Source organism: Aethalodelphis obliquidens, unplaced genomic scaffold (genome assembly GCF_003676395.1).
Source record: "Aethalodelphis obliquidens isolate GAN/ISIS:26980383/991018 unplaced genomic scaffold, ASM367639v1 scaffold28, whole genome shotgun sequence".
Classification (NCBI taxonomy): Eukaryota; Metazoa; Chordata; class Mammalia; order Artiodactyla; family Delphinidae; genus Aethalodelphis; species Aethalodelphis obliquidens.
This window is the reverse complement of record NW_020837972.1, coordinates 7,726,457-7,753,720: the sequence shown is the minus strand read 5'-3', so window position 1 is coordinate 7,753,720 and position 27,264 is coordinate 7,726,457. Positions and strand designations below refer to the sequence as shown.

Genomic DNA, 27,264 nt, shown 5'->3' with positions numbered 1-27,264 from the left:
GGATACAGACTTTGCTTTGTTCACCACCATGTCCCTGGTACCTAACGCAGTGCCTGGCAAACAACAGGCACTCAAGTGTTTGTGGAATGAATGGATGAATCTGTGTCGCCCAGGTGCCTAACACAGTGCCTGGTTCTAGACGGATTTGTTAAGTAAATGACCAAAGTAACGAATTTTACAAATGAAATGGCATCTTGGCCTATATCCACGATAATCCAGGATCTGGAGGCAAGTGTTTCATCCATTTGATCCACGAACATAATCTTCTTTTGTTTTATTTACTCTAAGATCATAGGTGATGTAACCAAGTTCTTCACTTTTTCAGAAACTCGTCTCTGACCGAGGTCTTGCCCAAGAATATTTAGGGAATTTCAGAAAGCTCTCCAAGAGGGGCACAGCGGGGATTTAGAATACCCTTCAGCCCACTGCTTTCAAAAGCTCCTGGGGGAAAAAAAAAAAAACTCCTGGGGGATTCGGATAAGGTACTTTATCTCCTGTGATTTATCCAGAATGTACATTTGTTGTTAATCCTGACCAACACTGATTATTCTCAGGACTGGAACAGGTAAAACACTGATTGACCTCAGACTCCGAGAGAATGGACACGGCAATGAGGCGTCAGGGTTACTGCACCCCAGCCGGCCTCAGTATTTGTGCTTTAGGAACCTGGGAGTTCCTAAACTCCCAGGATTTGATGTGGCAATTCAGCCCCTGAGAGTAGGTGAGGGGGGAACAGCTGCTGGAGAACAAGAGGAACTTCCCTTGTTCGCTTTGGCCTCTGGGCAGTTGTTTTTCCCACCCATCCTGTTTTCCTTAGGGCTTCCCTGGTGGCGCCAGACTTGCCCTATTCTCCTGCATGGATGGCATCAGGGCCAGAGACCAGAACAGGGAGAGCCTGGGAGGTTCACACCCCACTCCTTCAAATCTCCAGTATCCGATTACTAAACAAGAGTAGGGGATGGGGCCTCATAGGCGCAGAGGGAAGGGAACTAGCTTAACTGCACGTGCGGCCCTGTTGCAAACACTAGACTAGGACTTTTATGTGATGGTGTCGTCGGATGTCACCGGATGTCAACCGAGAAGTTAGTTATGATTATTATCTGCATTTTACAGAAGAGGAAAACAAGGTTCAGAGAGGCTGATGACACTTGCCCAAGTTACCCAGATGGTAAGTGGCAGAGCAGGGGTTTGAGATTCAAACCAGGCCTGTGTGACTTCCTGGCTGCCTACCAAGAGCAGGAATTTCTTTAACATCTAGAAGGGCAAGAGGGTGAGGGGGGGACAAGAGCTGGAGGGGCAGCAAATGGGTCCTACCTGAGACTTGAGCATCACCAGACCCTGCAAAGCCCAGGTTAAGCGGATACCACCTGGCTTCTGTTCTGAGAACTGAACATCCTGTGGCTGCTTCACCAGGGTCATCCTGGTCCCACTCTAGGGTACTGGGAGTGGGTGAAGCCCCCATAGAGTGGAGCCTTTCCTTCCAGCAGTGTCCTTCCACGCCGTTCTGGCTCTGGGCTTTGTAGTGGTGGTGTCATGCATAGCGTGCTTTCATCCTCCTTGGGTCTTGAGTTTACTTCCTTCACCTCTCTCGTCATCTTTTCCAAAGTTGTACCCCGTGGACACTGCACCCCGCCAGCATTTCTGGACGTTCCGGCGGTTCTGGGTCATTTGGAAACGTCCGGGCACGTTAAGGGGGACTGCCGGCGCCACCAAGGTCTGGGCATCTTTGGGGCCCTTCGCCAAGCCCCTTCCCTCGCTCTCCCGGCGCTCCCGGCTACGCGCCGCAGCGCCCTCTCAGCCGCCAGGGGCCGCCGGGAAGCGGGGCTCCTCGAGCGCGGGGCGGGGCAAGGGGCGGGGCGCGGCGGTACCTGGGCCGCCGGGGAGCCGGGGGTGGGCTCTTCTGGGACAGCCGGCGGCCCCCCCAGATTCGCACCGCCAGCCGCCGGGGAGCTCGGGGCTCCAGGCGTAGAGGCTGCGCTGTCACATGGGCGGCGGCGACGGGGCCGCATTTAAGCGGCCGGGGGACGGCGCCCGCCTCCAGCGCGTCCTCGGGCTCGGCTCCCGCCGGGCGCCCCGCTCGCTGCCCGCCGGGGGCCCAGCGCCGCGCCGCACCGCGCCGCCCCCGCCGGGCCATGCGAGCGCGGGCCCCGCCGCGATGAGCTCGCACATCGCTAAAAGCGAGTCCAAGACGTCGCTGCTGAAGGCGGCGGCGGCGAGCGGGGGCAGCCGGGCTGCCCGCCACGGCCCTGTCCGGGAGCCAGTGCTGTCCAGCCGCCGGCTGCCCGGCCCCTGCCCGGGCACGCCGCCGCCGTCCGGGGACCCCAGTTCGCGGAGGCCCCTGTGCCGGCCGGCGCCGCGAGAGGAGGGCGCGCGGGGGAGCCGGCGCGGGCTCCCCCAGGCGCACTGCAGGCCCCGGGAGGCGCCGCCGGCCGCGGCGTCCCGACCTTCGCCGCCGTCGCCGCTGCCGCCGGCCCGCGGGCGGGATGGGGAGGAACGGGGGCTGTCCCCGGCGCTCGGCCTCCGGGGCTCTCTGCGAGCCCCGGGTCGCGGGGACTCAGCTCCAGCCGCCGCGTCCGAGGCAGACCCGTTCCTCCACCAGCTGCGCCCCATGCTCAGCTCCGCCTTCGGCCAGGTAAGGGCCGCGCCTCCCGCCCGCTCCCTGGAGAGGCGCTCGGGACCCTGCCGCGGCTGCGCGCCCACAGCCCTCCTCCCGCTGCCCGCGGGTCCCCGGGTCACGCTCCTCTGGTCCTCCCGCCGCCCGGCGCCCTAGCCCGCGCGCCTCCTCCCCCGTGCCTGATTCAGCACCCTGTGCGCTGTCCACGCTCCGGGCGTCTTCAGGGCGAGGCCCCACCGCCTAGCCTCCCTCCACTTGCCGGAATGGGCCAGTCCTGGACGGGGAGCGACCTCCACAAACCGCCTGGAAATTTGCAGGGGTCAAGGAGGGGTGCTCCGAGCAGGTGGCACCAAACCCACTCCTCCGGCCTCTGGCCAAGACGGCCAATGAGCGACCCAAGAGAGCAATGGGCATGGAGTCTGGGGATCAAGAGTGGGGACCTCGGGGTACACAGCCTTGCTTGGGGATGAGGGACCCTAGCCATTGCCTGTGGTGGCCCCAAAGACCTGGGAAAAGTTAGGAAAGGTAAAAATATGAGAAAAGAGGAGTGTCTGGGTAGTCATGGAGGGATGTACAGAGCTATGGCTCAAACTGGAACTTTGGGGATATTTTAAAGAGGTTGTCATCTAGGGATGCCATTAAGACGGTAGTGGGCAGTTGTCGAGTTGTGGGACATGGAATAACACCTAGAGACCCCTAGTCTGAGTTAGTGTGTATTCTAGGGTCAGAAAGGTCACTAAGGGGTCATGAGTGGCTCGTTTTGTTTCTTTTCTCTCAAGAACCCCAAGCAGCTGGGCATCTGCCCTTTAAAAATGGCCCCGTGGTCATAATCCAGGTCTACAGTTAGGGGCTGTGCTGCTGGGGAGAGAGGCTCAGCAGACAGGAACCTGTGAACTCCTGAGCAAAGCCAGGATTTCCTCTAGTTCTGAGTCCATAATTAAGTCAAACTCGTTGGCACAGCATGGACACAGTTCTGCAGCAGCCGAGGAGGGGTGTAACACGGGTCTGATCAGAGTGTCGCGTGCTGTGTGGGCGAAGGTGGGGCCTGTGCGTTTCTGTGCTAGGATGTAGCGTAAAGAAGCCGTTTCAAGCTCCTGGCTTGCCATGCTGCCTAGAGCCCATGCTCCAAGGAGGCCGTGCGTGTTTTGTTTCAGATCTGCACATTCCTTTTCAAAATACTACTCTGCAGTGGCTGATGCCGGTGGAGGCATGAAGGCAGCTGACATGAAGGCAGCTGCACGTAGACTCGGGTTGCACGGGGCTGCTGTGGTGGCGTGATAGGGCAGCAGTGTGGCTTTGTTCCTGCCAGGAGCCCTCGTTAGCCAAGTTATCTGGAAACGGTTCTCCAGAGTAGAGATTTGAATGCAGAGCTGTGAAAGTTAGTGCAGTGTTATGTTGAAGAGTTGACTGCAGTGGCTTCTGTATTAGTGAGGGGGTGTCAGGTGTTAGGGCAGGAGTGGTCTGGATTGCAAAAGGGACACTGTGTCATTGAATTGGTGACAACTATCCATTTATCAAATATATTTTGATCGCCTACTTTGCCCAGGCATTTGCTGGGCACTATGGAGACGAAAGTGGACAGGATAGCCAGGGTTCTGGCTACTTTGGAGCTTACAATCTAGCAGTTTGGAAGGGTAGGTCATTGGCCCAGGATCACACACTCTGGTTATTTAGTTTGCCGGTGATCTGACTTCGTTTCTGGAAAAAGGGTCCTTTCTTTGCAGTCTTGCAGGAGTTGCCTGCCTGGGCCCTTTGTGAGCTCAGAGCATTTCAGCTCATGTGCTTTTCTGCTTCTACTTCCTCAGTCATAAAATGAAGGCTGTTTTCCAGTTCCGTGTTCTGAAATGTCACCAGGGTCACCTGAGTCAGGAAGAACTGGAAGATCCCATCAAATATTTACTACCTCCCTCTGGAAGCTCTTGCCCCTGGAGCTGCAGGCTTTCTCTTTAAAGCTGGGCACATCCCGTCTAGCCTTCCTGCTGACGGCTCTAAGGCATCTGCTCCAGCAACAGCAACAGCAACAAAACCAGGCCTGGGACTTTGTGTCAGAGTCTCCAGTCTCCTGCAAGAATTAGGCTTTCCGCCCCTTCTCTTTGCATTGAGATTTCTGTCCTTAGAGACAGGGTCAGGACCAAGAGAAGGGAAATGAGATTCTGAATATAGAAACTTTCCGATAGGATCTGCTTTGGGCAAAATATAGCCCTGGGGAAGTATATTTTTCATGTCTCCCAAGTTCCTTTTTTTTTTTTAACCTTCAGTGAATCGTTTGACCTCAGTAAGCCTATGTTTCTTTATCTGCAAAATAGGGATAATCATAGTATCTCAATGGGTTTTCGGGGGGAATAAAAGGGGATATGGAGATATGCACAGAGCTTGGCCCAGAGCAAGGGTCTATGGATGTTAGTTATTATTATTGTTGTTGTTGTTGATTAACTACCAAGGACTGTGTCAGAAATTCTTTCCATTTGTAATAGAGTCAGGGAGGGCCAGGGGCCAAAGTGACACTGAAGGTACCAAGATGGACTCTTTCATTAGGGGGAACAGGAATTAGGGTTCTTCCAGTGACCTAACAGAGCATCCTTACTGCCTGCAGGGAGACGGTGTGATTTTGAGGCTAAGGCATGGAATGGTGGCTTAGGAGATAGAGCTGCAGGTTCCAGTCCCAGCAATGTCACTTCCTATTGCTGTGACCTTGGGCCTGTTATTTTCTCTCTCTGGTCTGGGTTTCTTCATCCAGAAATGAGATTGACAAAAAACTACCTTGCAGAGCCCTTATGAGGGTTATACAAGATTAAGGATGTCAAATGGGCTGGCTCAGAGTGAGTGCTGGAAAAGGGCACAGGCTTCATTAATACTATTATTAATAGAGTAATTGTCAGAACGAGGGCCTGCGTCAGGTAGTTTGAAAGCTGTCTCTGAGCCAAGTGAGGAAGGCCATTAAAAGAAGGAACTCAGGGACTTCCCTGGTGGCGCAGTGGTTAGGAATCCGCCTGCCAATGCAGGGGACACGGGTTCGAGCCCTGGTCTGGGAGGATCCCACATGCCGCGGAGCAACTAAGCCCATGCGCCACAACTGCTGAGCCCACATGCCACAACTACTGAAGCCCGCGTGCCTAGAGCCCATGCTCCGCAACAAAGAGAGGCCACCACAATGAGAAGCCTGCGCACTGCAATGAAGGGTAGCCCCCGCTCGCTGCAACTAGGGAAAGCCCGCACGCAGCAATGAAGACCCAATGCAGCCAAAATAAATAAATTAAATAAATTTTAAAAAAACAAAAAAAGGAGCTGAATGACAAAGGACCTCCTCTAGTACCCTCTTTGTGGCCAGCTAAGGACAAGCCACCCAGCTGCCTAGAGAGAAGATGTGGTATCAAAAATTAACTCAGGACAGGCATGACTTGGGGGCAACTCTTGGCACTGGGTCTTGGAAAACTATTTTAAGAATAGTCTTTCTGTTCCTTACCCTAAATTTGGGAAGAAACACCTCTTGTAGATGAGGCAAAGAGGAAAAAAACCATAGCTCTGTCCCATCCCCTTTCTTTAACTATAGAGACATCTCTTCTGATTTGAGTAGGCTAGCCCAATTCCCAAACTGCTTTGTACGTAAGAGGGTCAAGGTATTTAATGCGTGAGTGAATGAATCTCCAGCCTCTGCACTTCAGTTTCTTGGTTCCTATAGCTTAGATGAGGGAGAGGGACCATATGGTTCGGATCCTAACGGATTCAAGTGCACTAGGCCTGTGTGCCTAGAATGATGGCTTGTGTATATTACTTACTCCTGCCCAGACAAGTCACTCCCTACTGTTGTCTGAGATGGCTGGGAGTCCCTGTGGCCTTTCTCTGGGTCCTGGGGAAGGGGAAGAGAAGGTCAGTTTGTGGTTGAGCTCAATCGTAGATGATAGGAATCACTCGATGTCAGGTCGTAGGTTTTGCAGAAGCAACATTGGCACTTTCAACCTCTGTCTAGAGCCCAGTAAACAGTGGACAAAGTATCTTCTCATTATCTTATCTTCATAGCAACCTGTGAAACTTAGCATTATCTTGCCCCATTTTAGAGACAAGGAAACAGGTTCAAGAAAGGGGAAGTGGCTTGTCCAAAGGTCACAGTGTAAGTAAATGGCAGGACTGTGATGTGGTGTGTCTGTCTCCAAACAACCTGCCAGTGCCACACCATACTGGCCGGTGGAAAGTCAGAGAAGCGCGTTTCCTATTTGTCAGAAGCATCCACAAAGCACTTCTCAGGTTACGACCCAGCTTTCCCCAAGTGTCTTAACACTGGGCTGCCATCCAAGTTCAAATGCTGGTGATAGGACTGATCAGGGCCCAAAGCCAGCCTCCCTCCTAATCAGGAATAATCAGCAATGGGTTTATCCTTCTCATCCCTCTGATCCTATTATTCCATTCCAGAACTCTAAGCGTGGCTTCTGGAGGCCCAGAGGCTGCTGCCACAGTGCATACTGATGGGGAGGCGGGTCTGTGGGATGTGCTTTACTCCTTAGGGAAGCCCCCACCATTCAGCCCTCTGAAATTTTCTGCCAAAGGTCAAGCCATCTGCCTCCTCAAGATCAGTAGTTACTCCTGTCACACAGAACCACCACACACCCCATCTGCTCAACCTAAAATAGATTAAGCAAGCTCTGGGTTGGAATCCTGAATCCCTAGCTGCCTTTAAGCCTCAAGCTGGTGTCAGCACCCTCTTTGCTAAAGGATGGGATTTCTTCCAAGTGCGTGGACTTTTCCACAAGGGCCTGGTTTTGCTGTCTCCTGGTCTCCTTGTCTCTAAGGACAGAGGCCTATCCCAAGGTCGACAAATGTGTGCTGTGCTCTGCACTGGCCTGCGGGGGGCAGGAGCCACCAGGTCTGAGCCTGTGGGTGCCCTGCTGAGTGAATGGAGGCCCTGCTGGGCCTTTTAGGACCAACGTCGCCACCGGGCAGGGGAAGGGGCACCTTCTATGTGCCTGGAACTGTGCCAAGCCCTTTGCATGTATTATTAACTCCTCACAAGAGTCCTATGAAGGAAGCCTTATTAGAGTACCCACTTTATAAATACAGAAACTGAGGCTCAGAAAGATTAAGAAGTCCTCAAGGTCACATGGTTGCTAGGCAGGTGGGCAAGGTTTGAACGCAGGTCTGTCCGACTCTGTATGCTGAGCTCTTTACCTCTAGATCAGTGGTTCTCAACACTGGCTGCGGGTTAGAATTACCTGGAGTATTAAACAACACCAGCGTCCGGGGCTCACCTACACCTACTCCATCAGCATCTCTGGGGAAGGTCCCTAATGATTCTAGTCTGCAGCCAGCATTCAGAACCCCTGCTTCACACTGTGCTGCCTTTTCATGTATCCACCCATTTAGTTCATACGAATTGCATTTGTACCCGGAGCCTAACTCATCTCCCCTCTGGGGTCTGCGGTGAGACCTAGCTTTTCAAAAGAGTCTGCAGATGGTCAGTGTTCTACATTTTGTCTACAAGTCTTTCCTGATCCCTCCACACTAAGTCAGATCCCTGTCTCACATTCTCAGAGTGTTTGTGTTTCTCCTTCATAGCATTTACCTGAACTGAGATTAAGTATGTTGATAGCCCTTTAATATCTCCTGCCCGCCTGCCAGAATGTGAGCTCCCTGAAAGCAGGGACCGTGTGTATCTCGTTCCCACAACTTTCCCAGAGCCAAGCACATGGGACAAATGATACTTCCTTCTTCCATTTTAATAATTCCTTATCCAGTACCTGTCCTGTGCCACGCACTTTCCCCGCACGCACCGTATCACCAGGCGAGGGAACTGAGGGCTGCCATGTGAGCTGCCATGTGAGCCAGGACTCAGCCCCAGACCTCCAGATCCTTCCCATCCATCTGAGTCCGTTGCTCTTCCCACGACCCTGCCTTCAGGCTCTGTTTCCGAGGAACAGGTCTTTGAAGAAGGCATTTTTGTTTGCTCTTCCCATACCAGCTCCCCGGCAGCATCTTCACCCCCTTTCCTGCCCTTTTAAGTGTCAACAGCGCCCCCCCAGCCCGACCCAGGCTCCTCCTTCTGGCCTCCAGAGGCCGGAACCAGGCTGCTGAGAGACTCCCCGACTAAAATAAACCATTCCATCGTCGTCAGCGCCATGGTCCTCAAAAGCTATCCAGGGACCTCCCTCCCCAGCTCCCTGGGAGCTGGCCTGTGGCACCTTCTGGGCAGCGTCCCCACCCATCTTCCCCTAACGGGAGCTCTGACCAGCCACCCAAAACTGGACAAAAATTCCTGCGAGAGGAGCCCCTCTGGACTGAAACTCTCAGCCTTGCGCGTAAAGGGTTTTGCTTCAGGGCCTGGGAAGAGCTCGGCTTCCCAGCCTAGCTCTGGTGCCCCCTGCTGGGAAAAGCCGGGTGCAGGGAAACGGGGACACTTCCTCTCCTGGGTCGTCTGGCTGGGGCTGTAGGTCACAGAGGTGACATCTGAGGCTTGAGATGAATTCACATCAAAGCTGGAAGCTGGAGGGACGAGGACGTGCCAGTTACCTAAAAAGTTTCATTCATGGGAACTTGAAGACCGCTTTGCAAAGGGCGGCCTCTCTGCACCCCCAAGGAAACCGGTGAAAGATCCTCTATGGGGATCAGGCAGAGGATTAGGAGTTTTGTCGCCCTCGCTCGCTCACGGCCGCCCGCCGTGCCAGCACTGCCTCCATCAGGACCCCCTCAGGGCCGGCTCTTGATTTCCCTTGGGTCGGAGAGAGCGCGCACAGTGAAGGGAGCCGAAGGAGCTGCGTCGGCTCAGCTGTGCTTCCAGCCCTGGAGCCTCATCCCGTTTCGGTGAGGAGGCAAGTGTGAAAAATGGAGCGTGATGGAGACTCGTCACAAGATCTCCCAGGGCCTCACTGGAGCTGCCTGCTCTCAATCCAGCTGCGATGGCGGGGGTGATTAAGATGCGTGTTTGTCCCTGAGCGCCTGTGTGTGTGTGTGTGTGTGTGTGTGTGTGTGTGTGTGTGTGTGTGAATGCCCACATAAGGTTGGAAGCTGGGAGGCACCCTGGCTTTTGGGGGCCCAAACTAGCCTGCTTCCCCTTCTGGGTCTGCTGGCCTAATTCCTAGCTGCAGCTGCCGTTCTGGGCTCCCCTCCCCGAGGCAATCTCTCTGCAGATTTGACAGCCAGAGAGGAGGGGCCGAGGGAAGGGGAATGGACTGGGGAGAGGCCTCAGCTGTAATCTGATGTAGATGATCCGGCAGCCTTCTCCAGCTCGGCTGCCCTTTGCCGTCAGCTCTCCAGGCGATTTCCTCTATGCCTGCACTCTCCCCTCCTACCTTCGTCTCCTTAAGAAAGTGTCCAGAAAGTTAAACCCACACACATGAACACACACAATCTACAAAAAAAAAAAAAAAAAATCTGGGAACAGGAGCAGGCAGACAAGTGAGAGAGCACGCGCGCAAGAGAGAGGACTCAGATCGGTCTTGGAGGAAGACGGCGCAGGCAGAGGGAGGCTAGGGTTGGTGGGGACCCAGACTAAGGTCTCTTAGCCCCCAGGAGCCTCCTTCATGGACCCGGGGATCCTGAGAGGGGCTGCCTCAGCTTAGGATGGGCAACTGTGTCAAGTCTCCACTGAGAAATCTCTCAAGGAAGGTATGTTTCTGGAGTGATCAGGGCCCAAAGCCTGGGGTGGGGGATTGGAGCATCTTGCCATCTGCCCCAGAAGTTGGGGGCAGAGAGGGTGGGCATCTGAAACTTGCTACCCTTCCCGTGGGTTCTGTCTAGAGCTGCTTCCCTGTTTCTACCTCCAGATTCCCTCCTATCACAGTTTTCTATGTCCCAGGCTCTGAGCTGAAGTTGGGACTTTAAGCTGCATGGGGCGCCGTGTTTGGGAATTTGTGCAAGATTTAGGAAAGAAGCCACGTAGCTCCATGAAAAGCGTGGATCTTTAGGATGTGAGTGGACAGACCCCCCCTTGGAGCCAACAGGATCAGAAGAGGGTTGAGCTGGGCTTTGACCCTGCTGCTGCTGGTTCCTTCCCGGCATTAGGATGGGGGCTCATTCATCTCCTTTGAGCGTCTCTGAGCCTCTCTGGTGGTCTCTAAGCCTTCAGAGTTGTGGGTTTTGAAGTAGATCGTCTTGCTCCTGAGAGGAACCAAGCCAGGTGTCCCCTTCTACCCTTGATAATTCTTGAGTCAGGTCAAAGACTCACAGCTAGAACCAGACTGGTTTGGGGCCCCAGGGTTGTTTCCATCGAGAAACAGAGTGTACAGCAAAGGCATCTGTAAGTTGCTTTCTGTAGTGGATGTATTGCTTACACACCACGGTAATATCCTTTTGCAAGAATCCTTTTAGGAAAGCAAATAATCACCTCCAAAGCATCTTTCCTGCAAACCTGGGCTTATATCTGTAAGGTCTTGCTTTATGTGGGCTCTGCCTGTATCTCTGGTCCTCTGTAGTCAGGCCATAGAAGAAACTCATAGATATTACTTAAAGGAAGAAGTAATGTGAGGGATGTTTTCCTCCAAATTATTTTATTTACCAGATGAGGAACTTGATTGCCACTCAGGTTAAGTAACTAACCCAAGGTCTCAGGTTAGCTAATGGCTTCTCTACCCCCAGCCCCATTCTATCTCCTCTGTTAGTTTGACAGCCTCTCAATTTAGGACATTTCAGGCTTTTCTGCTCATCATCTTCCTCATTTAGCTAAGCTGCTCACATCAAATTCCTTTTAATCTTCACTGTTCCTTGGATCCTTCTGAGGGTTGACTGTTTCTTCTGTGCACACACCCCCCAATCATCTGTCATCTTAAAGGAGAGTCTTTTGCATCAGAGGTGGCCTCCACACTGTTGCAGAGAAGCAGAAACGGATCTGAATTAGTTTAGAGGACCACAGGGCGAAGGCCCTTTCCCTGGGTTCTGTCCAGAGTTTCAAGAGGTAAACTAAAGAACAAGTATTGTCCTTCTGTCCTACCCAACCCATCTTCCCTTATACAGCAGAGGGCTTAAGAGTCAGACTTCTCAGGTCTCCTCTTTCTAGCCATATGACCTTGGATAAGTTACTTGACCTCTCTGGGTCTCAGTTCCTTTGTCCATCAAGTGGAAATACTAACATCTACCTCCCAAGGTGATTTTGGGGGCCAAGGAAAGAGCTGGGAACGCTGCCTGGAATATAGTACTCAGTAAATGTTAGCTAGTGTTATTAGCTTTTCCACTCTGGGTTTTCTGAGAAGGGGGATGGAAGTAAAAAGGGAAATAGGAGAGGTTTTGCATCCATGGAGTAGGGCAGAAGATCATAAAACGTATTGCATCCAATTTCATGTATTTGTATAATAGTAATCATTGCTTCTTCCTGAATATCTGCAAGATCTCCAACACCTGTTATCTCATTTGCTCTTTTCCACCCAGTAGTTCTCTTGGCTATTTTCTAGAGAAAGGAGCTGGACTCAGAGATAAGAGCGTTACTAAGATCCCACAGCCAACCAGAAGCAGAGCTGAGATGTAAACCCTGGTCTGTGTAAATCCAGAGGTGGTATTTTTTGTGGGTTTTTTTTTGTTTTTTTGAATTTTATTTATTTTTTTATACAGAAGGTTCTTATTAGTTATCTATTTTATACATATTACTATATATATGTCAATCCCAATCTGGTATTTTGTTTTTATTTTTGCCTCTGTGAGAGGCTGCCTCTCTCTTTTTCCTGCTGTCGGAGATGTTATTCATAGATTAACGAACCTGACCTTACAGGTCATCTTAGCCCAAATTCCCACTCCGTGGGCAATGCTCTCGCCCACCTCACCAAGTGCTTCCTCACTCAACTTCTCCTTGAATACCTTCAGTGAGAAGGAGCTTGTGCTTGGCGAGCTTGTGTTGTTAGAGAGCTGTTAGGTCATGAGTCGTGCCAGCCCCTCCTGTTGCCCTGCCACACTCAGGAGACATCCCCTCAGTGCCAGGAAACATTGTCAGCCTGTGGGCCGCTGCCCACTTGGCTTCCTAAGTAGTAGCTGGGAATTGGTAATGGAAAGAGGAGGTCTCCTCCAGGCTCTGAGCAGGGCAGGACTGGGCTGTCAGGTACCATCACTGGCCAGGGAAGAACAGAAGCATCCTGGGGCAACTTGGTGCCAGGCAGGGTTAAGATCAAGAGCTGCAGTGGAAATTTCCCAGCCATCACTGGTTCCTCCTTCGTAGGAGCAAATGTTTCTCTGTCCTTCTCACTTCTTTCTTGATTGGCAAATATTCTCCCACTTCTTCTGCAGCCAGATGTAAATGCCTTCTGGCATCCAGCATCCCTTAAGTTGCATCATCATCATCATTGTCATCATCGTTGTCATCATCATTGTCATCACCATGGCAACCCCACAGAGTCAGCCCTTACGCTGCTCTAGGCACTGTGCAATAGCCCATTTACCTCTCACAGAATTCTGTGAGTTGCCCTGATCGTACCCACTGGACAGAGAAGGAAACCAGAGCCCAGAGAGGTCAAATGACCTGCCAGAGGTCACATAGCAAGCAAGCGGCAAGCCAGAATTTGTCCCCAAGACTGTTTGAGTCCAAAGCCAGTTATACTCAAGCTCCCCTCGGAATTCTGTGCTGCCTGCTGCCTCCTTCTGGGTGTGCTCATCCAAGCCAAGTGAGTGAGAATCAGCCAGAAACGAAAAGGCTGATTCTCTACCAACATCTCCTGAGATTGTTTCCTGGGGTTAAGCCACGGTCGACTCCTGGGCTCCCTCTGTCATGAAGGTCTCTCTGGTCCTGCCCTGGCTCAAGACATGTCCCCGAAGCCTATGCAAGTGTGGCCGAGGCTCTGAACCTCTCCTGGTCATCAAACCAGAATGGACCCTGGTCATGTCTGACACCCCTCAAGTTCTAAGATTACCTAAGGTGACACTTTTTTGCACTCACTGGACTCAGGCCTTGGACTGAGGTCCTGCACCTCGGGTCTGAGTTGCTGCTTTCCCTTTGAGGAGCCAGAATATTGCTCCTTCATCTCTAGGCCTGGAAGAGGCTTAGGAAGTTGGAAGAGAGTCTAGACTATAGCTCCACAGTGTGGGGCTCCGGGGAGGAGGACCACGAGGACAGGGTGAGATGGGGGAGGTTGCTCTGCTTGTCCGCCTAGGAGGACAGGCTACCTGTTAGGTCGTGGGATCTCCTCCTGGGCGTGGCCTTCCTTGAGCTGGAGGAAACTGTTAGAAAGCAGGTACAGCAGGATGGACGGGCAGGGCATGCAGCTCTGGCGTTCTTGGACAAAGACAGCCCTCTAAGTTTCCACCACTCTGTCTTTCCTTGGAAGGTTTGGCTCCAAATCCCCACGCCGGGGGGCGGGGAGGCATCAAGCTCAGGGCCGAAGGCAGACTGCCCTCACCTGGATTCTGGGGGTGGGGGTGCTGGGCATCCTGGCTGGGAGGCTGGGGTGGAAGAGAATATTGTGTCTGGCTGCCGCTGTTGCCCTAAGGGGACAGTCTGTGGGCAGTGTTGACTTTTTATAGCTGCATGGGAAACATCAGGGAAGAGGGTGGGCTGGCCGTGGCCTGGGAGCCCAGCTATATTCCGCCAGCAGAGAGGGCCCCTGCCTCAGCCTCTAGAGGTCCTGCAGGCTGGGCTGGGCAGGGTGCCAGTGAAGGCGGGAGGGACGAGGAGAATTGCTGGTGGTAGAGAGCCTCTAGTCTCGAGGCCACACACTAGGTGGAATCTGACCCACAGATGTGCTTTGTTTAGCCCACCTGGTGCTTTAAATCAGAAGATCTGGCAACACAGGGCTGGAGTTACATAACGCTGTCCCTTCAAAGGGGACACACAGCATCCGTTTTGCCCCAGGCCCCGCCTCTCACACCTGCCTGCTTCATCTCTGTTCACTGCGGCACCTGTGTCTGCAGCCTCCGGTCTCTCAGGCTAGCTGAGCCTCTGCTCTTTGTGTCACCAGTTCTGATGGTTCTCACTGCCTTCCAGTGGGTTCCAGTGGGGGTAGGGTCAGAGGTCAGTCGGGGAGCTTAGCCCCGGGAATTGCGCTGGGACATTGGGAGCATCTTGGGAAAGGACATTATTCCCTGAATGAACAGAAGCCTCCCTCTGCCTGCTTCTCTCTCTGAGCTTCTGCATGCACACGAGTGTGTGGTTCTGTGCACGTGTGTGTGTATGTGTGTTTGTGTCTGCACATGGGCCACACAGAGGGTATCAGACCCAGCTCTCCCTGGAGCATCCGTTTTGGCTAAGGACTGGGGACTCCACCTGTTGGACCAGTTTGATGCCTGCCCCAGAGCATCCTGAGGGCTCTCTGCACCCTGCTGTTTGCCTCGCAAGGTCTGCTCTTGAGAAGGGCCCCTTCTAGGACCAGGAGCCAGGCTGGGGCCAGGAGGACCCAGCTGGGCAGGGAGGTGATGCCCCGCCTCTCTTTTGTATTTGCTTGGTGCTGGCTGAAGATGCGCCAGGAGGAGACCAGCTATACGGTGGTGCAGACGAGTGAGGAGGGGCTGGCGGCCAGCGGCGAGCTCCCCGGACCGCTCCTGATGCTGGCCCAGAACTGCACCGTCATGCACAACCTGCTGGGCCCAGCCTGCATTTTCCTGCGTAAGGGCTTCGCGGAGAACAGGCAGCCTGTACGTAAGTTGGCCCCGGTGGAGCCGCGCTCGACTTGGCTTCACAGGGCGTGAGGAAGGAGGTGCTGGGAAGAAGAGGGGGCTCTGTACTCAGCAGTGCGCATCCCCCAACGGATACACCTCAAACCCGCAACTTGTGAATCTGACCCCCAAAGTTTCCCACTGATGGCTGCAAAGCCCTGGTGAGTCCACATCCACCAGCAAGAAATAATAGCAGCTAATATTGCTTGGGTGTTTGTTTTTTTTTTTAAGCACTTACTATGTGCCAGGCACTGTGCTAAGTGCATTGGCTCATCACCTCTCTTAAGCCTCAGAGCAACTCCAAGAGGTAGGTGCTATTATCCTCCCCATTTTACAGATGAGGAAACTGAGTTGGAGAGGTAACATGCTCAAGGTAACATCTGGTGGGTGATAGAGGTGGGATTCAGATTCAGGGATACTGACTCAAAGACCTCCTGTGCTCTGAACAACAGTACTGAATATACGGCACCATCCAGTAGAACTTTCTGTGGAAACACTGTCCAATCTGCGCTGCCCTCCCTCTACAGTAGCCACTAGCCACCTGTGGCCACCGAGCCCTTGAAATGTGGCTAGTACAACTGAGGAAGTGAATTATTAATTTTCTTTGATTCCAATTTAAATAGTCACATGTGGCCACTGCTTTGGACGGCCTCCCCTGGGTATCTGCAGTCACAGAGAGGAGGGTATTAATAGTGATGTTACAGATTCAAACATCGGTAGGTTTAAATGCCACCTGTTAAACACTTTACGCATCTTGCCTCACAGATGCTCACAAAGGCCGTGTAAGGTGAGTATTGGTATTAACCCATTTTACAGATGAGGAGACTGTGGTGCACACAGTTGAAGGGACCTGCCCAAGATCCTACATCTAGGAAGCAGCAGATCTGGGCTTTGCCCTTGAGTCCATCTGACTCTAGAGGCCAAGCTCATCCCTCGACTGCTTAAGTTGAGGAGTGAGGGGTGTGGTGGGCTCCATTCCCACCTGACCCCCCAAATCGGTGCTCATGGTTTCTCTGCCCCATCGGTGGGCAACCCCGGCTCTACTACACATCCTCACGCCGCTCTGCCCTGGGGAGTGTATGATTCAGGGACCGGCCAGCAGGACTCAGTTGGACCAGCTCCGGCCACAGGCACACTGCCAAGGGGTACCCAGCTTTTTTGCTCCCTGGCTCTGGGTTTATAAGGAGTAGGGTGGGGGCTACAGAGCTGGGTCCTGGAGATGTGAGAGGCTACTTGAGGCCTGCAGGGTGGGAAAGGTTGTGTCACTTGTCCCAGTGAGCATACTCTGCACGTGTGAGTGCATGCATATAGTCGCTGACACTTTCACTTACTGGGGGTCCCGGGCATCGTAAAAGACATTCTTTTTGGTCACCCAAGATCCCAGTCTGACTCGGAGCAGCTAGTGGGTGATAGAGGTAGGATTAGGTAGGTATTAGAGGGCGTGACAACCCCTCCCTGTGAACAGTGACAGGTTTTTAAAGTGGAAGTCCTTACGATTATTTCACAGAAACAGACACCTTCAGGTGAGTCCTACCTTCAGCTAAAAATGCCGCTAGCAGGACCTGGTAGCCTGCAGCCTACTCGTTCCAGGCTCACGTACGCTCTCAGCACTGTCCTACCACGTACGGCCACTTCTGAGAGCCGGGTCCTTCCTGCGCAGCTGGTGGTCCCACAAAATGTTGCTCAGCAGCCCCTTTCTAGAAGATTCTCAGATTTTCCAGCACTGGGGTCCCTTGCCCTGGGGCCAGTTTGGAGCAGGTGGGCAGCAGCCTCTCACCCGCCCTGGCCCTATTGGCTAGAACAGCCTATGTGCACAGCTGAGATGCCTCATGCTCCCTGTGGTCCGCTCGCTGTGGCACACCCGTGTGTCTGTGTTTGCGATCGGTGTGCCCACACCTGGTGTGCACTTCCTCAGGGCGGGCACACCCTGCCCCGTGTTCTCCCTGCCCAAAGGCAGAGAGCTGTGACATATGGAGAGGATGAGCCCCATGGACCAGTTTTGGAGCCTGCTAAGCATGTCCATCTGGGCACCGCATCCATTTCATGCCAGTCTGTCTCCCTTCTGGGCAGGCCTGGGGCGACTGACACCTCACCAGCCGGAGCCTGCCCCCTGCTTCCTCTGGGCCTGCTCTTTGGAGACTTCTCTGCCATCTGTTCAGATGCCTCGTCCCAGGGCTTCCTTGACTCCCCAAGGAGAGCTGGGCACTGTTTGAGGTTGCAGACGTGCACTTTGGACCCTGGCAGCCGCCAGAGGCACTGGCAGCCCCCAGGGTCCTATGCTGTGTCCTGTGACAGGGCGAGGTATAGGATGGGGGTCCAACTGGAGAAGGTGGGGCGGTGCCCAGGAATCAGGGCACAGCCGCATCCTGCCTCCACTCCCTCAGCTCTTCCTCCACCTCCTGTTCCTCCCTCTTGGGTGCCTGTCTGGGCCCCCACTTCCCCCCCGGCCCCTCGCTTCTCCCATTGCTTTGCAGGCCTCTTCTCCCCTACTCTTCCTGGTTTCTTTGGGTAGAGCCCTCTTCTTTCTGTTGTGACCTCCCGCTAACCCCGTTTTATTTACAGGTTTTGGCCTCTAGACCAGCTCTGTTCGCTGACACGTTCTTGTGTCTGGAATAAGGGGCTGGGGGCCCAGAGGTTCTGTACCCAGGCTGGAGAGGGCTCCTACTTCCCTGGGCATCTCCCATGTCTGTGGGACAGGTGGGGCTGCATCCTTTCCCCTCCAGGACATGGTCCAGGCATGCCTCCGCTGCTGCCCCATCACCTCCCACCCAGTGCCTGCTGCCACTGGGACGGCCGTCAGCTGGGCCATGTACGACTTCTGGGCCCCTTGCAGCTGCTAATAGGACATGTTCTTTTGTTTCAGGACAGATCACTGCGGCCAGAGGAGATTGAAGGTAAGAACTGGCCCCTTAGGGGAGAGGGCTGCTCAGCCATCCAGAAAGATGAGGAGAGGAAGGTGGGTGGGAAGAGAGGCAGAGATATCTCGGCCTCCTGCAAACGGGGCCTGGTGCAGAGCCAGGCATCATCTGTGGAGCCAGGCGTTGGAGGAATGCAAGAGTCAGCAGGCCCTCGGGCTGCCTCTGCCCCAGAGACTCTGCAGGTCATCCCCCCACCCCCCACCCCACCGTCCACAACCAACCCTCCCCCGCTTCCTTCGCTTCCCCAGAGCTCCGGGAGGCCTTCAGAGAGTTTGACAAAGACAAGGACGGCTATATCAACTGCCGGGACCTGGGCAACTGCATGCGCACCATGGGCTACATGCCTACCGAGATGGAGCTTATTGAGCTGTCTCAGCAGATCAACATGAACTGTGAGTCCCTCCACCGGGTACCTCCTTCCCTCCCCAGCCTCGCCCTCGCTGTCCTCTGCCTGGGTTCAAGTTCTCGGCCCACCTCTTCCCAGCTCTGTGACCTGGGGCAAACTACTCTCTCTGTGCCTCGATTTCCTCACCTGTAAAATGAGGGGTGGGATAGAGGGAATAAAGCACAGGAAGTCAATTGGGGGTATGTTTATTTCTTTATTATTTTTTCATGGTGTATTTATTCATTTATTTTTTATTTTTATTTTTGGTAACAGCTTTATTGAGATATAATTCATAGACCATACAACTGGCTCACTTAAAGCATGCACTTCAGTGGCTTCTAGTATGTTTAAAGTTGTGCAACCATTACCACAATCAATTTCAGAATATTTTCATGGCCCCCAAAAGAAACCCTGTGTCGCTTTGCCATTACCCCCAAGTCCCTCCCCAGCCCTAGGCAACCACTAATCTACTTTCTATCTAAGCAGATTTGCCTATTCTGGAAGTTCCTTTTTTATTTTTATTGAAGTATGCTTGATTTACAATATTATATTAGTCTCAGGTGTACAACATAGTGATTCAAAAATTTTTATATATTGTACTCTATTTAAAGTTATTATAAAATATTGGCTCTATTCCCTGTGCTGTATACTATATTCTTGTGGCTTATTTATTTTATACATAGTAGTTGGCATCCCTTAATCCCCTGCCCCTATCTCACCCCTCCTCCCACTTCCCTCTCCCCACTGGTGACCACTAGTTAGTTTCTGTATCTGTGAGTCTGTTTTTCTTTTTTGGACGTACTTAAAACAGCCAAATACCTAGCACACAGTAAGAGGTGAACAGAGGATGCCATTATTATGTTTTTCTCTGTCTTCATTTTCATTCTCCCAGGAGCAAACCAGGAGACAGGGGTTTGAGTGCGGTAGTTTACTCCGTAGCGGCAGGACGGCATCGGTAGGGGGTAGGGAGATGAGAGGGCGGAGACGAGGAGCCAAGGCAGGAGGCGCTGGAGCAGCTGCCACTGTGGGTGATGGAGTCTAGTTCTGCAGGGAGCTCGGGAAGCTGACGTAGCAGGCCCACCTCGGAGTTGTCCCCAGCCCTTACCTCTCAGGCTGGGTATTTATCCCCCAAACTCAGTCACTGGCTGAAAGTGCTGTGAGCAGACCCCAGGGGGCAGGTCCCCTGTATTTCTCCCTGCTGAGGGCCGCTTGGAAGGTGAATTCTATTTGCACAACGAGGGAAAGGTGGGGGCAGGTGGGCCAGGTGCCCACGGCTTCTGCTTCTCTCTCTGCTTTTCTGCATGTGTGTCTCTGTCTCTCCTTCTCTGAAATTCTTTGCCTATCTCTGTGACCTAATAATTCTTTCTCCCCTCCGTATCCACCCCTGTCAACTTCCTGACTTGTTCCTTTAGTCAAACTCCAGCCACTCCCCTGAGCCATTCTGTGACAATCCCCGGTCCATGGTCACCTCTCTGTCCTCATTTGGCCTTTGCTTATACCCTGGGCCTGGAGCTGGGCAGGTCAAGGAGGGTTGTCAGTTCCCTCAGTTGCCTAGTTGGAGATGGGCAGTGGTTAAATTTTTATTCTTTTAAATATATATTTATTTATTTATTGACTGCGCCACGTGGCATGCGGGATCTTAGTTCCCCGACCAGGGATCGAACCCGTGCCCCTTGCAGTGGACGTGCAGAGTCTTAACCACTGGACTGCCAGGGAAGTCCCAGATGGGCAGTGGTTAGATGGATGATCCAGCCTGTTCCTCTGTCCCCAGTGGGTGGCCATGTGGATTTTGATGACTTTGTGGAGCTAATGGGACCTAAACTCCTGGCGGAGACGGCAGATATGATTGGAGTAAAGGAACTGCGAGATGCCTTCCGAGAGGTGAGTGATGGGCAGTGGACAGGCAGGGGCAGGGAGTTTGTTAGAATTCCAACCTGGGACGGAAATGTGAGCTCTGGATCCCAGACCAGGGGAAGGAGCTTGGACAGAGAAGGGATCCGGGGAAGGCGGGACAGTGGTGCTGGAGAAGGGGCTCAACCTTGGGATCTGCTTCCAACAGTCTCCATGTTGTAGCTACTCCTCCCTCCTTCCTGCCCTCTCTAGTTTGACACCAATGGTGATGGGGAGATAAGTACCAGTGAGTTACGAGAGGCCATGAGGAAACTCCTGGGTCATCAGGTGGGACACCGAGACATAGAGGAAATTATCCGAGATGTGGACCTCAATGGGGATGGACGAGTGGACTTTGAAGGTAGGTGGAAGTGGTTTTGAGAGTGGAAGAGAAACCAGGGCAGTAGTGGGCATCCACAGAGCCCTCCACGTGTGTATCCATGATGCAATCATCAGTGCACTCCAACTTCCCATCCCCCTACCCTTCCATCCTGCCACCCCTCTAATCTGCCTTCCATCCCTACACCCGTCCATCCATCCAACAATCTGTCCATCTTTCCATATCTATCTTTCCATCTTTTCATCCATCTATCTCTTTATCTGTCCAGGTGCCTATTTACCCACTCACCCATGTGTAAACAATTATCCATAGAACCATTTATCTACGGCCTTATCTATCCATCCATGCACCTATTCATTCTTCTCTACATTCACCCATGCATTCATCCATGCATCCATCTACCCATGTACCTCTCTCCAGCTATCCATGCATCTCTACCTCTCAACATTCATTCATACATTTATATATCTCTACTCATTTGCCTATATTTCTACCCATACTTCCACTGATCTGTCCATCAGTCTGTACAGTCATTTTCCCATCTCTATCCATGTACTCATCCATCCATCCATCCCTGTGTCCATCTGCCCCCATCCATCTCTCTCCATCTATCTGTCCACCTACTCCTGCATCCATCCATGTAGGTATTTTCTGAATACCACATTCCTCAACCTGACACTCAGGCCCCCTAAAATCTCTCCACAGCTCACCTCTCTGGCCACAGCTCCTACCATTCCTTCACTCACACTCCACCTTAAAGCCATAGGTGGTCCATGAACCTCACAAGCTGTCATTTGAATACATTGTTCTTTTTGTCAGGATACCTTTTGTCCTATTCTTCGCTGGTCCTAAATTCTATTCATCATTCAAGACCCAGCAGTGGGGCCACTCCCTCAAACACTGCTTTCCTCATTCCCCAGATAGAACTTCCTCTTTTCTGGGCTTTCACAGCACTTCAGGCTCACCCTCATTCTTCACACTGGCCCCTAAATGCTAGTTATATCTCTGCTTGACTCTGAACTTTTGGAGAAGAGGAACCCTGCTTTCTTTATCTCTGTCATTCCCACAGAACTCAGTACCGGACACATAATGAACGCTCAGTAAAAGTGTTTTTAAAATAACTAATAATAATTATAATAGTGATCATCTATAACTGTACAGTTATTGTATACCAGTCACTGTAGTAAGTAGCTTTACACATATTATCTCATTTAATTTTCATAATGACTCTAGGGACTGCACATTATTACCTCATGTTATAGATGAGGAAACTGAGGCTCAGAGAAGTAATATAACTTCCTAACTGGTAAGAGGCAGAGCTGGGTCATAAACTCAGGCCTGGAATCTCAACCACTACATACATTACACTGTACATGATACCGTCCGAGGCACCATGGGATACGGGAAAAAAAAAACAAAACAGCAAAACATTGATTCTGCACTCCAGGAACGTGCATTCTGAGCAGAAAGGCAAGATAACCATGAGCAAGACTGTGAATATGTCCAGAACACAAAAGCTGGGAGGCCTTTTCTGGGGAGTAGCTGGTCTTCAAGGTCAAAGAGAGTGTGGCAATGGAGAGAAGGCTTTGCTACCACGAGAGCTGAACATTTCAGGTCACCCCATGTCCAGGTAGTGACTCCCACAGATGCCGGCTCTTCCCTGAAAGCCCAGCATCCCCCATTCATTCTACCAGCGTGTGTTGTACACCTAGTGTGTGCCAAGACCTGATCCCTGCCTTGAGGAGCCCAAGACCAGCGAGGAAAGCCGAAGCCAGCAGTATGGTCCATGCTGTTTGGGGGAAGTACAGCAGGCTGTGGGGCACAGTGGGGGCATCTTTGCCATGCTGGGAGGGGGGATTAGGGAAGACTTCCTGGAGGAGGCTATAAGTAAGTAGAGCCTTAAGAGATAAGTAGGAGCCAGCAGGTGAAAAAGAAGGAAGAGATATTTACCCAAAGGAATTGAAAACTTATATCTGCACAAAAAACTGCAAACAGATTTGTTGTTTATAGTAGCTTTACTCATAATTGCCAAAACGTGGAAGCAACCAAGACGTCCTTCAGTAGGTGAATGGATAAATTAACTATGGTATATCCAGACAATGGAATATTATTCAGCGTTAAAAAGAAATGAGCTATCAAGTGATAAAAAGACACGGAAGAACCTTAAATGCGTAGTAAGTGAAAGCAGCCAGTCTGAAAAGGCTACATACTTTGTGATTTCAACGATATGACATTCTGGAAAAGACAAAACTGCGGAGACGGTGAAAAGATCAGTGGTTGCCAGGGGTTGTGAGGAGAGGGAGGGATGAAGACGGGGAACACAGAGAATTTTTAGAGCAATAAAACTATTCTGTATGATAGTACAATAGGGATACATGTCATTATACATTTGTCCAAACCCACAGAACGTCCAACACCAAGGATGAATCTTAATGTAACCGTGGACTCGGGGTGATAATGTGTCAGCGTAGCTTTATTGACTGTAACCAACGTCCTACTCTGCTGCAGGATGTTGATGATGGAGGAGACCGTGCGTGTGTATGGCAGGCAGGGAGCGTATGGGAAATCTGTACTTTCTGCTCAATTTTGCTGTGAACCTAAAACTGGTCTAAAAAATGAAGTCGAGTTAAAAGAGAAGGGAGCAGGGATAGGCTGCAGGAAAGCTGAGAGGTGAACAGGAGGGGCGTGTGTTGGTTGCCCCTGAGGAGCTGACAGGGAGCTCTGTGGAGTCAGAGCTTAGTGGTTGGAGGTGAGTGGTGACAGGTGAGGCTGGAGATGTCAGCTAGGGCCAGAACAGGGAGGCCCTGGGGTCGTGTCAGGATCCAGCACGTTATCCAGTGGGGACCATGAGAGGTTTAAGAGGGGTCAGATACGCAGATAGAAAGCTCCTGCTAGCTGCTGTGTAGAAGGTGCATTGGAAGATGCTGGATGGGGGAAATTCTCCGGCCGTCCAGCGGTTAGGATTCCGCGCTCCCACTGCAGGGGGCGCGGTTGGATCCCTGGTGGGGGAACTAAGATCCCGCATGCCGTGTGGCGCTGGCAAAAAAAAAAAAAGAAGATGCTGGGTGGACGTTGGGGACCAGCATCGGTCAGGGGCCGCGGCAATAGACACGGGGCCACCGATCCGAGGGAGGTTTGGAGGCAGCGTCCTGGGCCCTGACTGCTGCTTTCTCCCCACCCCCTCCTGTGCACCCCACCGCAGAGTTTGTCCGGATGATGTCCCGCTGAGGCCGCCAGGGCCCCTCCAGGACTGCCAAGCTCCACGGGCGGGGAGAAGAGGAGCCGGAGCTCGCCTCATCCCGCCGCCGCCGCCGCCGCCGCCCAGAGCCCGGGACGTACTGGCGGATGGGGCCTGCCTGCACCCCGGGGAGGTGCCCACCCCGGACCCCCGCCCCTCCGCACTGTGAAAGACTCACGACTCCTGCAACTGGAAAGGGGGGCGCCCGCCGACGAGGAGGCCACCGCGCCAGGCCGGCGGAAGTCAGGCCGGGCGCCAAGTGCCATAGACCCAGCCGCTGCTGACTGGGGGCGCCCCACACAGCATGTCTGCTCCCCGGGGCAGAGCCTCTCGCCGCCCCCCTTAGCTCTGTGCCCGCCCCCCCTCGCCTCAGCCCTGTTATCTCAGAACCAATAAAAATATTTCCAAGAGAAAGGCGGCCGTGGTGGGGGTCTTTGCTTCTCCAGCCTGGTTAGATGACACACGCGTTTCCTGAGTACCAGCTGCGCGCTCAGAACTGGGTGAACCTCCCTGCCCTCGACTTGTACTGAGTTCCCATTAGGCACCCAGCCTCTTCCACCTTTGACTGAAAGGGAGACTGGGGCATATAGTGATGTAGCTGGATTTGCTGCTACCCCAAACAAGGTCAAGTTCTATAAGGAAAGGAGACTGGATATTGGTTGGGAAGCATCTAGCAGGGTCTGCCTCACTTCCTGCCTCCGTGGAGATTTCACACTGGTCGAGATAATCACATCCATATGTGATTACGAATTGTGATCCTGCTTTCAAGGAAAAATGCAGGGACCTTTGGTGGGGTAGGATAAGGAGGCCTGGACTACTCTCTGGGGAGATCAGGAGAGGCTTCCCTGAGGAAGTGATAACGAGGTTTTTGCCCTGGAGGAAATCCCAGTGTGTGTGAGGACACGAATGTATTAGAATGGAATCAGCTGCCAGACTCTCTGCTGAGTGAGAAGCAGGATGGTATAGTCGTTAGGTCCTGGATTTACTTGCTGTGTGACTTTGGGCGAGTCACGTCTCCTCTCTGAACCTCAGTTTCCTCATGTGCAATAAGGGGATAATAAAGTCCACAGTAAATGATTTCAGAGTATTGCATTGCCCACCTCCAGGGGCTGTGAAATTGTGCAAAGTGGCATTATTAAACAGGATCCATTGTAATCATTGTAATTAATTTCTATAAGCCAAGGGCTTAAGGAATCCAAAGGAGAAGTTTGTGGGTAGAAGTCGCCCAGAATCTTTGACAGGCTTGCGGCATAATTGGACAGGTGTGTGGGATGGACCCATGTTCTCCAAGCCAGTGGTTCTCAAACTTGAGTATTTTCATCAGAATCGCTTGGAGGGTTTGTTAGCCCCGCCCCCAGGCCTGGGCCCCACCCAGTGATTCAGATTCAGTGAATTTGCATCTCTAACAAGTTCCAGGGCTTGCTTGATGTTCTCAGGACCTCAATTTGAATAACACTGCTGTAAATCCCAGACACGAGGGAGGCAGGTGTGCTGTGGGCTAAAGGCTGGAAGCAGAAGGTAGATGGAGGATTCGTGCTCTCGGATCTTGCAGGGAAGGACTGTGGGCACCCCCGGGCACCCCCCCCACAAAGGCCTGGGTAATCCCCGTGTCCCAGAGGCTAGGGTGTCTGGGAGCTCCAAATTCCCTTGAATAATCCAATTCTGAGACTAAGCCCTTGGCTCTGTGCCCCAGTAGGCAGGCCTGCAGCCCTGCCTGCTCCTGTACCTAGCTCTGCCCAAAGACCCCCAGATCTACACTGTTTCAGAAATCCAGTGACCTTGGAGGGCCAGAGGAGCCATTTGTAGAAAGGGGGCTTCTGTGTCAGCTGACAGGATGAACCCTTGGGGGCACCACAGGGAGAGGGTAGAGTTAGGGTGTCAGCTAGGACACTTCTGTCCTCAGTATTGTGGCCTCCTAAAATCATAGACAAGGCAGCTGTGATAAAGCGACTTGAGAAGATGACAGGCCACTGTTCAGAGGAGTGCTCGAGTCAAGGGGAGGCCCAGAGGTGGGGCTGCTGCCTTCGCCAATGCTGAGACTAGTGCTTCTCCCCTTGAATTTGTCTTATATCTAGGGGTTCCTAATAAGATCATTTGAAGAAAAGTTTCTCTTACTTTCCAAGAACTGAGACCCATTTTCCGAGATGGACCCTATCCCAGGTAGGAATTCTTTCTGCATCTTCACCCCTGCGTGGGTGGGTGTCATCTTAGAAGAGTTCTCCTTGTCTGTAAGGTCTTAAACTGGGCCTGGATTTGCCTCCTTGTGACTTGTAAAGTGCAACTCATTCACTCATTCATTCATGCATTCAACCACTGTTTATTGAGCACCTACTATGTGCCAGGTCCTGTGCCAGGGTCCCTGTCTTCTAGGAGCTCAGACTGGAAGGGGAAACAGATAAGAAAACAGACAAGGCTAATGTAGTGGTATAAGTGCTATAGTTACTAGGTTACTTATGAGGTTAGCCTAGGAGAAGTGAGGGTACTAAAACATACCCACCCAATCTAGTGGGGTGGAAGGGACAGATTTGCTAGGACCTGAAGGCTCAGCCATGCTCAGTCAGAGGAAGTGAGGGGAAGAGTGTTTCCAGTTGAAGGAACAGCGGAAGCAAAGACCTGGAGGTAAGGGAGAGTGTGGCTCCTTTGGGAAACGAAGCAGAATTCCACTTGCCTGGTGTACTGGGCTGGAGGGAGGAGTAGAGATGATGCTGGTCAGAGAGGCAAGGCCTGACCCCACCGCAGACCTTGGAGGGTAGAGCGGCTCAGGTGGGACTTCTTTTTTTTTTTGTATTTTATTTTATTATTATTGTTATTTTTTGCTGTACGCGGGCCTCTCACTGTTGTGGCCTCTCCCGTTGCGGAGCACAGGCTCCGACGCGCAGGCTCAGCGGCCATGGCTCACAGGCCCAGCCGCTCCACGGCATGTGGGATCTTCCCGGACCGGGGCACAAACCCGTGTCCCCTGCATCGGCGGGCGGACTCTCAACCACTGCACCACCAGGGAAGCCGTGTATTTTATTTTATTTATTTTTTATACAGCAGGGTTTTTTTTTTTTAAAACCTTTATTTTTTTATTTATTTGTGGCTGCCTTGGGTCTTTGTTGCTGCACACGGGCTTTCTCTAGTTGCGGCGAGCGGGGACTACTCTCCGTTGCAGTGCGCGGGCTTCTCATTGCGGTGGCTTTTCCTGTTGCGGAGCACGGGCTCTAGGCGTGCAGGCTTCAGTAGTTGTGGCACGCAGACTCAGTAGTTGTGGCTTGCGGGCTCCAGAGCTCAGGCTCAGCAGTGTTGGCACACGGGCTTAGTTGCTCCGCAGCATGTGGGATCTTC

The 27,264-nt window shown here is 52.6% G+C and overlaps 1 protein-coding gene across 2 annotated transcripts; it reads left to right on the top strand.

Moving 5' to 3' along the window:
• Positions 1 to 1,984: 1,984 nt before the first annotated feature.
• On the top strand, positions 1,985 to 24,348 carry CABP1 (calcium binding protein 1). Of its 2 annotated transcripts, none has more exons than XM_027124554.1 (6): positions 1,985 to 2,632; positions 18,030 to 18,060; positions 18,333 to 18,476; positions 20,241 to 20,350; positions 20,573 to 20,720; positions 23,902 to 24,348. In XM_027124554.1, exons 1-6 carry the CDS (start codon positions 1,985 to 1,987, stop codon positions 23,925 to 23,927), a joined length of 1,107 nt encoding a protein of 368 aa, XP_026980355.1. In that variant the 3' UTR covers positions 23,928 to 24,348. The 2 variants fall into 2 exon arrangements, with proteins under 2 accessions (XP_026980355.1, XP_026980354.1); XM_027124553.1 differs by lacking the exon at positions 1,985 to 2,632 and adding an exon at positions 13,767 to 15,145.
• The last annotated feature ends 2,916 nt before the right edge of the window (positions 24,349 to 27,264 follow it).